This window comes from Caloenas nicobarica, chromosome Z (assembly GCF_036013445.1).
Source record: "Caloenas nicobarica isolate bCalNic1 chromosome Z, bCalNic1.hap1, whole genome shotgun sequence".
Taxonomy (NCBI): Eukaryota; Metazoa; Chordata; class Aves; order Columbiformes; family Columbidae; genus Caloenas; species Caloenas nicobarica.
The window spans coordinates 98730270-98741341 of NC_088284.1; the positions used below are offsets into that span (position 1 = coordinate 98730270).

The 11072-nt window shown below is 51.9% G+C and overlaps 1 protein-coding gene across 2 annotated transcripts in view; it reads left to right on the forward strand.

Annotated features, from left to right (window-relative positions):
- IPO13 (importin 13) overlaps positions 1 to 11072 on the forward strand; it is a 36607-nt gene that overhangs the window by 22454 nt on the left and 3081 nt on the right. For both annotated transcript variants that reach the window (XM_065657820.1, XM_065657821.1), the window contains exons 14-17: positions 90 to 186; positions 2059 to 2111; positions 7765 to 7831; positions 7999 to 8057. In XM_065657820.1, the coding sequence (XP_065513892.1) occupies positions 90 to 186; positions 2059 to 2111; positions 7765 to 7831; positions 7999 to 8057 (276 nt within the window). The remainder of the gene's footprint in view (positions 1 to 89; positions 187 to 2058; positions 2112 to 7764; positions 7832 to 7998; positions 8058 to 11072) is intronic.

Consider the following 11072-nt stretch of genomic DNA (forward strand, 5'->3'; position numbering starts at 1 on the left):
CTGTACTTGGGGCTGGGACTGCCAATCCCTGGGGAGGCTGAGGGTGCCCAGGGACAGCAGCAGCCTCAGTCCTTCTCTCTCTCTTGCAGCTGGTTCACATCTTTGCCCATGAGCCTGCCCACTTCCCTCCCATCAAGGCCCTCTTCCTGCTCGTTACCTCAGTCACGTTGACCCTTTTCCAGCAAGGTACGTGGGATTAACCTTTCTTGCTGGGGCTGTTGTCAGGCTGTTGCATGCATGGAGTCTGGAGGTGTCTTACAAGGAATGGCTGTTTTCCCTCCTAGTTAAGCTAATGGGGCCATCTCTATTTCTTGGATTCATCCCAACCCCTGGAAGGTGGGTACCTTCCCTGCAGGGCAGCAGAAGGAGGAAACCCCTGGGTGAGACTCTGGACTGCCGTGACAGCCCCGCTTCTGCAGCAGGGCTGGGCATCGCGTGCTGAAAGGGTCGAGCCGGAGCTCCAGTCCTGCTTGGCAGAGAGGCTGTGCTGCCCGGGAGATCCCGGGGCTCCTCCGGCGGGGCAATGCTGCTCGTAGTGGCCAGGAATCAAGCCCTCGCACGAGGAGGAGGATGTGTGTGTGAACATCTGGGAAATTACCTTTTCAGAGTCACTGCTGGCCAGAGTCATCGCTGTGATGCTGAGGATGCTGGCATCCTCCCGCAGGGCAGTGGCCCCTCTTTGGCTTGCTGCCCACCCTACAAAAAAACAAGTGGGGTTAGGACAGGCCCCTCCACACTATGGTTCCCCTCAGCTTCTTGGTGACTTGCCCCATGACAAGGAAAAATGTATCTTAGAGCTGCTGGCTCTGGTCCTTCAGCACCTCCATCTGCAGTCCCCAAGGGCTCTTGTCCTTTGCTCATGGCCAGATGCTGGGTAGGGTGATGCTGCCCCCCAGTACAAGGCTCAGAGCTCTCTAGGGAGGTGGGGGAGGACCCCTGCTTCATCATCACGCCATGGTCCGAGCAAATCTTGCTGCACTGAGGTGTCATTGGGGTCAGTGGCAAGCGAGCTGGGCTCATCTGGAGATCAGGTCCCCGCTTCTGCCAGCAGTGTGTGGATGCGTCTGTCTGTGCTGAAACCCTCTTGGCTGGGCACCCGGGGAGGCGGCGATGCCTCTGGACAGCAGCAGGCATGTCTGCAGGAGGAAAGGGGAGAGGACAGAGCCCGAGCTGTGCCAATGCTTGGATGTGAGCTTTGCTCAGGCAAGTGGCCGTCTGGCTTGCTGTGTGCCCAGGACTGTGCTCCCACCCACCCTGTGGGTCCCCTCTGGTGGGTGGCTGGTCCGGAGCAGGGCGAGCCCCTTCTGCTGAGCCCATGGGCAGCAGGAGAGTGGAGGGGACGCCTGACCCTGCAGGGGCCCAGATGCATCTGTGCACAGAGTCAGATGCCAAGGTAGAGTGAGTGATGCTGGCATGGAGGTGTCTGGGCACCGAGCTGGTCTCTCCCAGGAGGGTGCTGTAGGAGACCTCCAGGAGGGTCCTGGACTCAGGGTCTTGGAGAGCATCTGGGAACGGGGCGAGAGGGCGACTGTGCCAGGGGCTCCTGAGCAGCTGGTGACAAGCATGTGCACGCCTGAGCCCGGCCAGGCCTGTCAAGCGTTTGCTGAGGTGTTGTCGTTCACTTGCAGTTATCTTCCAGGACCAAACAGTACTCTGAAGACAGCCGCTCAGTCCCCACAGTGCAAAAGCTCTAATTCTCCTTGTGGAGATGGTGCCCAGCTAGCCCCTGCTCCTCCTCCTCTCCCTCCCCAAGGACACGAAGATCACCTCCTTGGCTCTGCAGCACCCAGGTGCTAGCTGGAGACCCTGGGGCTTCAGACCCTTTCGTTTGCAGTTTCTTTCTGTTCTTGGGTTCTCCAAGTTTCATGATTTTTTTGTATGTTTTGTTTCTTTAACTTGCTTCAAGCTGCTCATGTTGCCCATCCCCTTCCCCACACACCCCTCCTCCCTTACACTCCTGTTTTCACTTGTAAATTCTTTCTGTATCACATAACTATATGATGTTGAGTTGCTGTTTGTATGATTTTTCTCTTAAGTTACATCTTTATTATATTTTAGGGCCCAGGGATCATCCTGATATTGTTGATTCATTTATGCAACTCCTGGCACAGGTGTGTTTTAGTTTCTTATTCATTCACTTTCTGTTCTCTCTCTTTCTCTTTTTAATTCAATTTAAACCTATTTTTAGCTTTCTGTTGACAACGTTTTTTTTTTCCTTTTAGTTGAATATCGAGTTTCTCCATCTGTTTCCGTGGAAGTTGAAAACAAAACATTCTCCTTTAGTTCTGGGTTCGCACCATCCCCAGGGCAGTGCCCACCTCTGCAGGGCAGCCTCCAGCTGCCACCCCCTTGCCATGCCGAAGTTGCTGCAGGGCACTTGGGGCTGCTGCCACGGTCACCCTCGCGTGACAAACTAGAGCATTAAGTGGATGTTTTCTGACCCATTTACCTGCCCTGTGATGGGTCCTCTGGAGCAGGGATGGGCTGAGCTGGCTGCCTTGCCCCGGGGCCGGTGGGAGGAAACCCCTGCCCGTGGTAGCAAGCAGCTGCCAGGCTTTGGCTCTGAGAATGTGCTTGTGGTGGTGTCTGGACCAGCCATGGTGCCACGCTGCCGCCCGCTCCGACAGCCTCTCGAGGTGGTGGCAGCTCCCGCAGCCCAGGAGCATCCCCGTGCCGCCGGCTCGGTGCTGTGCAGGGACGGTTTGCGTCGGCACGGCGGGGACTGCGGGCTGGCTGCTGGGTCTGGCACTGGTGTCACCGCTGGTGGTGGGCAGGCAGGGCCAGCGCTGTGCCGTGTGTGTATATACACTTGTTGGGAGCAGCGGGAGCCCAGCACACTCCTCAGCCTGCTGTGCCCGTGAGGGAGAAGCCCTGATGTCCTCGATGCTCAGTGCCCCTGTTGGGGACGCGTCCCCTGGCACCTACCCAGAGGGTGGGTCAGCGGCGAGGAGGGGCCTGGCAGCATCGCTTTCTGCCTTGTTTTTGTAATGGCGAGACCTCTGACCATGTGTGCTGGCCCGGTGGCTGTGCAGGAACACCCACCCAGCCAGGCACTGCCAGAGCTGTGGCCGTCCTGCCCTTGCTGGCAGCCCAGGAAGGGTGCCTGGCATGGCCGGGTGCTGAGCAGTCAGCCCCCTCCCACAGCTGCTCGGCCCACATGCGGGTCTTGTGGGATGGAGCAGGCAAGGGGGCTGCACCTCAACCCCCCAGGCAGGAAGTGTTCCTTGTGGTTCTCACCTTGATGCCCAGATCCTGCTGAGACCCATTGCATCTCACAAGACATACTGTAGCATTTTCCTCCTTGCTTTTCATCCTGAAAGGCATAACATAATCAAGGTTATCAGAAAGCATTTGCAGCTTTTGCCAGTGCTGTTTTTGGAGGCTGTGACCGTTTAACAGGGGTTTTGAACATGATGGGAGGATCGGTGAATGGGGTCTGTGCTTGAGGTTCATGGAGGTGTCCTCCCCAGCCACTCAGTGCTGGGGAGACCTCTTCTCAAGCACCATGCCCAGGTTGGGGCACATTTCTGTAGATGTAGACCAGAGAGCACAGAGAAAAGCATCTGGGAAAGTGACCACTGTTAGGGAATAAACTGCCTTAGCCTGAGTCTCTGCTACAGGACACCTAGGGAAAAGGAGCTTCCCTAGCACCACCTTGTAGACATGGAGAGGAGGAGTGGCTGATGGGAGCCTGAGGAGCTGCATGTCTTAGAGTATGTAAAAGGTAATGTCCCAGTCATAGGTAAAAACCCCTTTTCCATTCTCCTTGAGTGCGACAAACAGTAATGGGAGAAAATAATGGAAAAGGATCCAGGTCAGGCAGCAGGAGATCCTTCTAAGAGTGTGGGAAAGCACTGGAAGGTCACTTGGGGAGCCATTGTCACTTGGAGGGCTTGAAAGTACTCAAGAAGCCTGTTGTTCTTGGAGGGCAGGTAGAGGTGATCCTGCTGTGGAGCAGGGCACTAGGTGACCCTGAGAGACTCTTTCAAGGCTATTTTATTGTTTCTTTGGAAAGTGCTGAGTTTCTCTCTGGCTTGGGTTCCTTCTCTGTGTCTGGACATGGCACATTTGTGCTTTCTTGGAGAGAAAAATGCAACAACCATGCTGTACTTCGATGGGGTGTGCTGCGAGAGCAGCCACCACCCATCCTGGCTGCTGGGAAGCTGTTACACACTGCCCTCACGGGACGGATCTGCAGGCAGTGCTGGGGCAGCGTGCGGGCAGTTGGCCCGGTCTCCAATGTACAGATCTCCAGACAGCCTGCATCCTTCGGAGGCCCTGCTGCAGGAGCAGCTCAGAGGCTCCTACCTCCATGGCTGCTCCGTCTTGGGTCACTGCAAGACATCTGACTTCATGCTGCCAGCCCACCACCACGCACTCAAGACCTGATGGTTTTCCTGGGCTTTTTATTCCAGCAACCCCATGGAGACCAAAGGATCCCATCCCCATCCTCTCTCCTCATGTGTAGGACTTGCTTCAAGGTTTCCTTCTCTTCCTTGGCTGCCTCTCTTCCCAGACTGATGATCTGGTGGGGTGCTTTGAAACCCATCAAGAAATGGCCTTGCCATCCTTGCTTGCCTTCTTGCTCTCAGGACTTCAAGAGCTGTCTGATGGCAGAGGTAGGTCCAGCCTGTCCTCTTCCGGAAGACCACGCTCTCTGGTGATGCTCTTGAGCATCTGTAGATCCAAGGATTAAAGTTGGAGAGAAGTGCGGATCTCTTCAGATCCAGTTTACCTGTGGTGGAGGCTGTGTTTTCATGCCAGCCTGTTCCACCTGCAGAGCCCTTGACAAAGTAACGCATCTTCCAGAGCAGCAGCAAGTTTGGACCAAAGAGTGTGTCAGGGTGGAGACTTTCCAACTTTCCTGATCATCTGCTTCTGTGGTTGATCACCTTGCTGGAAGTATGATCTTCCATGTTTCAAGTTTGTCTACCAGCAAGTATTCTCCTACCTTCTGATAACTCAGAAGAAGCTTCTACCTCCTGATACCTGCACATCAGCCCTCTGTCACCAGCTCACAGGGAGCCATCTCTGTGTGGCAGGACTTCAGTAACTTTACAGTGTATTTATTTGTGCTTGATTGCAGCCCATGGGATGGCCCCATTGTTGCAGCTGATCATCCTGCCACCATGTTAATAGGCAATCCTCTCTCGACGGTGGCTGACTGATCATGAGAGCATGCTGGCTTAAACCAAATGTCTTAGATGCTGGAAACCCTGGAGCTGTTGTTACTGGTCAAAGCTAAGTATAAAATAACGAGTCTGCCGTGGCGGCTGGGGCTCGTACCCAGGTCTGCGTCTGCAAACCCACGCAGGAGTTTCTGGTGCTTGGGAGCTCTCGCCTGCTCCCTGCCCAGTGGGTATCACCAGTGTGCATGCTCCCGGTTGCAGGTAGGCTTTTGGGGCTCTCCAGCCTGCCTCTCCAGCAGCAGTTCCAGGCACATCCACCCATCCCTCAGGGCTCCATGCCATAGTGGACTTCAGGAGCGCTGCGGTGACCTCCCCTGACAGAGAGCCCAGGTGCAGGCTGGGCAAGCAGGGCAATGCCAGGCAGAAGATGGAGGACTGTCCTATATGATGGCCTAGCAGAGGATGTGGGTGAGGGATGTTTGAAAGCATATAAAGACCTGTCCTCATTCCAGAAGATGTGAGCAGAGCTGTTCTGGCAGGAGACAGGGAGTACAGGCTGGTAGTAAGAGGCTCCGGAGCTGGAGCAGAGTTCCTGGTCCTGGGAAAGAGCAGCTGGACCTACCTGGTGCCACTTGCTAATGGGGCAAGCTGCACAGAGCCCCATTTCATGGGGACAAAAAGCATCTCTGTCTACATTAGGTGTGTGCACGTGTGGCCAGAATGAGCTTGCGCTCTGCACTCCCTTGGTAGAGGTGTCCTACAGGAAGCAGCCCTCCTAATATTGGCACACTTTCCCCCACGGCACTGGTGGAGTGAGAAGCAGATGCTGCAGTGAGCCTGCAGGAGAGCTTTGGGGGCTCTGCCTGTCACAGGTCTGGGTTGGCTGGGAGAAGCATCCTGCAGGTAGGTGTCAACCTGAGCATGTTAGAAGACTCTAGTGCCAGCTGAACAATCTTGCAGCGTGCAGGACTTGGGTTAAAACAGGCCCCTTCGACAGGCAGGGCAGAGGAACCTGCAGCTGTGGGTGGTATCAGGGGAGCCAGCTGCCCAGGAGCAGCGTGCTGCTGTGGGAGAGGCTCGTGGTCACCGCTCTGGAGCCCACACCAGGGCCCCAGTGAGTACTCTCCCATGGCTAAAACTGCAACATCTCTTGCAAGTGTTTGTCCAGTATGGGGCCAACTAGATGGTAGCAGCCATGAGTGGATGTGTTTCTAAACCATTGCCCAGCTGCTAGCTTGCCTTCTGATGTTGTTGCTAGCGCATCAGGAGGGAGTGCACGTGGTCTGTATGTATGCACACAGGTAGAATGTGGCCCCTGCTCACCCCTGTGATGGTCTCTGCTTGTGTCTAGCAGGGAAGCAGGTCCCTGCGATTGTGCCAGCTTTGCCTGGTACAGCAATGCCTTTGGTGCCCAAACCTGACTCCTCTCTTGCGTGTGATACAAAGGGTCAGAAAGGAGATGGAAGTAACCATGAAACATTGCTTTTTGGTCTCCAGCATATGTTCTCTGCACTGGGCAGATGGTCGTGGGCTCTCCCTGGAGAAGAAGGAGTGGGAAATAAGTCTGTTTTGGTGCAAGTAGAGCCCATGGCTGTGGGAGCTGGCCATGTGTCCCGGGTGCTGCTGGCTGACAGCTGTCCCTGCTGTCACCCTGGGAGCAGGCTTGGAGGGAGGCAGCGGTCCTGCACACAGCCTGAGGGCTGCCTGCCTTGGGATCCTGCTCTCCGAGCTCCAGGCACAGAGTGTGGCCACTCCAGTGCTGTGGCTGCTGTCCCCCGTGTGGCAGTGACAGCAGCGCAGAAGGCATGGCCGCCGTGCCTCGTGCCAGCCCACAGCAGTGGGCACGGTGATCAGGGCATGGATGTGGCCACTTTACATAGCAGGGCTCGCTGTGACAGGGCAGAAACCCTTCCCATGGAGTGAAAAGTACAGGCTGAAACATCTCCACCCAGAAACTGCCAAGTGCCAGCACAGGGGGGGACCAAACCATTGCACAGGGCGCCACAGCTCAGGGTGTTCCCAGCAGCATTGCCTGAACCCTACAGTGGCTGGTGGGATCGCTGTGCGGCAGAAAACCCCAGAGCTTTTCTGATCTCATGCTGGTCGCTCAGGAATTGCCAAGCAATGTTGGCATCTCATCTTCTCTGCCCTGGAGCCCAAGCAGAGCAAGCTGCTGGTCCAGTCTGGGGTTACTGCTGGAACCAGTTGCTGTGACCTCAGGGACACCAGCATCTTTGAGAGGGGTGAAGCACAGAGGTGGCTGGTCTCTGATGGGCCCTACATGGCTGCCCTTGTCCCTGAACGCTGCCACCTCCTGGCCTGCTCTGGTGAGACAGGAGCCCTCTGTCCTGTCTGTGTGTCCGAAGTGTCTGTGTGTGCACCACCCTGGCATCTGTCCTCAGGTCCTGGGGTCGATGGTCCCCGAGTTTAGCAAACTGCCTGGCTGTTTGAATGGTTTTCTTGGCGGGGGGGAAAGTGATGGTTTCCTGCTGTACTGTGTGAATCTGCTGTTTACCACGGGTGTGCCCAGGTAAGAGCATCCAGGCAGAGGCTGTCTGGAGCACCGGGTTCCTCGGAGGCTTCCCGGCTGCCTCTGCAGCGCGGGGTTTATGCTGCCTGTCTGTGTGCCTTGCAGGCTCTGAAAAGGAAGCCGGACCTCTTCCTGTGTAGCAACCTGGATGTCAAAGCAGTGTTTCAGTGTGGTGAGTACCACGGGCATGGGCACATGCTCCAGATCGCTCTGCGGAGAAGCCAGCCTGCTCCTCCTGTGGAGCCGGGCGCAGACCAGCCAGGGGCTGGGGACCAGAGGGCTGATTTGGGCTGGTGTGCAATGTTTCGGGCTGCTAACCTGAGCAATTTCTGCCTGCAGGTGTCCTTTCGCTCAAGTTCCCTGAGGCCCCAACCGTCAAAGCATCCTGTGGCTTTTTTGTGAGTAATATGTGTTGCCTTAAGATGCAACTAGGTCAGATAACCTCAGGTCGGCACTATAAGTCTAATTGTGCTCAATGGCCAGTCTGGCACACAGATTCACGAATAGTATAATATATGGTATAGGTCCGGGCACATTAACGTTGAATTCACACAATTAGATTCACGAATAGTGCAGGCCAGTCGTTATCATTGAATCTTCACGCTGTACAGTTTCACGAATAGTATAATATCCACACTGCACAGATTCACAAATAGCATAATACGTACTGTAGGTCTGGGCACATTATACTATAGGTCTGGCCGCATTAAATGAGAAATTCTCATGACTAGATCCACAAATAATGAGGTTTATTAGAGCAACAGGTGCAAGTTCTTTTAGATGCTGTTGATAAATAACACTGTCTGCCAAAACACACTTTAGTTGCAAAAATACAAATAAGATGTTAGTTGCAAGAAATAAGTATTTGTACCATATATATATATATAAAAAAATTCTAAGATGACTATATAGCACTATTAATGTGATTACAAAATACACGCTTAAAGTGGTGTCCCGACTGAGTGTCCCGGGGACAACTTAGTATAACTAAGTACACTGATCTTACCCAAGAATGTCCTCCTGAGGGCAGGGAGGATGGGCTCAGCCTGTCAACTTCTCAGTGATGGTATCTTCCCCTCACCCTTCCTCTATTGTTAGGGTATTTTATACTATTTCCTACGTTTAGGTGGAGCTTGAGGGACTCTAGTCACACATATCTCTGTTATCGATTGGTTTAGAAATCCTCACTTTGGTTTTCACAGTAAAAACCTCACTTCGCATGCTTGAAGGTAGGCTGGAGGCAGGTGTGTTTTGGCATTAGAAAGAGATTATAATGAGCAAAGTTCATCCTTCGGGCAAATTTCTGGCTCGGTAACTAGTATTTTGGATGGAAATGAACATTTATCCTTTTTAACTGACAGCAGCTATACCTTATCTTTGAAACTGGGAGCAGCTATACCATCTGGTTATTGTACCTGTGCCTTGTTACAGCAGGGCCCGGCATGATACCTTCATATCATTCTGCCCCCCCTATCTTTTAATTGGTACTACACAGCTTCCTGAGGCACTACCAATTAACAATGCAGGCCAGGTGTGTGGGGTCAAATCATATAGAGCAGATTTCTTCCCTTCTGTGTAGCTGCCTTATACGCTGAAGATGTGGATATAGCTTTATTCTCAGTAAGTGTATCCTTGGTATTTAGTTTCAATAATTTTCCCCCTCAGTAATTATTCCACATAATCCACCCTGTGACTGTAGTCACTCAAGCTTCACAATATTTAGTGAAGATCGGGGACATAAATTGTGTGCTCGTTGTGGGTATTGTTAAGTACATATATCTCTTGTGGAGATATCAGACAGGTTAGATGTTTCATCACAATCAAAATTCTAACATATAATGCTATTATTAAAACAAGAAACAACAAAAAGAGTGTTAATAGGACAACAGTAGGATGCTGCATTTTGTTAAAGAGCCTGGTAGCAGTCAGAGACCATCCAAAAAGAGTGTCCCACCACTTGTATTCTCCATCTGCTGTCACTCGTTCCAGAACATGGTATATTTCTTCTGCATCATGATGGATGGTAATCAAAGTTTTTCTGTCCATTTTCTTTGACTTGTCGCAGCAGTTGATGTAAATCGTCGTGCTGTAGGAGTCTCTTTACCAGGGTGAGATCTGTTCCGATGGGGGTAGGCAGCAGATCATTGATCAGCATGCAGTTAGATTGCAGCAGCTGGGAAGCTGTGGCAGGAGCTGAGTAACTAAAAACGCGTCCTATGATTTTAGTAAAATTACAAACACAAATATTAGAATGACTACTGGTAGCTACTGTAAGTTGTCTACAAGTAAAAAAATCACAGACAGTTCTCATACATGCACATCCTTTCCCAATATATACAAGTACGGTTTCAGGATTTTCATGAGGATGTGTCACAAAATGGCAAAGATTTTGTTCTGTGTCAAGACAAATGTCCTGAGCTTTGATGGTATTACTTTCACAGATGAATCCTTGTTGTTCTCACATAATGCATGCGTTGACCTCAACGGTTTGCCATTTATTTCCCTTTTGTCGAGCCTGTACTCTATGCTCTACCGGATAGAGTGCTGCTCCATTGTGATTCAATCCTAATGCAATGATTTGGTATATGGTATATACGGAAGCATTGTATATGGTTAGGAGGAATGCTGTGACAGCACTGTTGGAGGGATCATGGGTGAAATTGACCCAATACCACCAGGACTGGTATTTCTCAAATTCAATTGCGTTATCCCAAATTACCTTCTGAATTTCAGTGGGTAAGGTGCCTTCTTCGCCTTCCTTTATGATGGCAGCTGCCACTGATTGTATCCACAATTGAGCTTGGATATAGCTGGGAGCCAAAGAAACATTACTGTGGGCCACATCAAGTGTGTTTACAATCGACAGATAATCCTTTTCGTCGATTTCTCCTCACTGAGGCTGTGGGTCAGATAAAAGCCATTAGTTGGTCCCCAATGCTAAAAGAGTAGTGGATGATTCTATTTATTTAGATCACTAGTCCCTGTAGCTAGTTTGTTTGCAGGTACCTCAGCATCTATACTGTTTAAGACTTCCAGTCGTGTTCCTAAAATAGCTGTCACATCTCTCTTTGGTTGTTTGAGAGAGGTGAGGATTCGTGCACACAGTCATGCTGACCATCCTGTGTAAGATGTGTTCAAGAATGGTGAGCAGGTAGGATTGATCATGGAGATGTCCATTTGCATTGATAATTCCACTTGTTTGAGGGACTATGATGGATTATGCAGCATTTGCTGTTGACCCATAATTTTTACTACATATGGTCCAGTTTTGAATAATTGTGGGGTCAGCATCTTTTTCTTTCAGTGGAGTTATGGTAGGGGCTACCGTGGTGGAAGACCACAGTGGCCAAGTTTAATTTACCACTACCATAGATGAAATGTAGCCTCACACTTCTGGTATAGGCAACATGAGT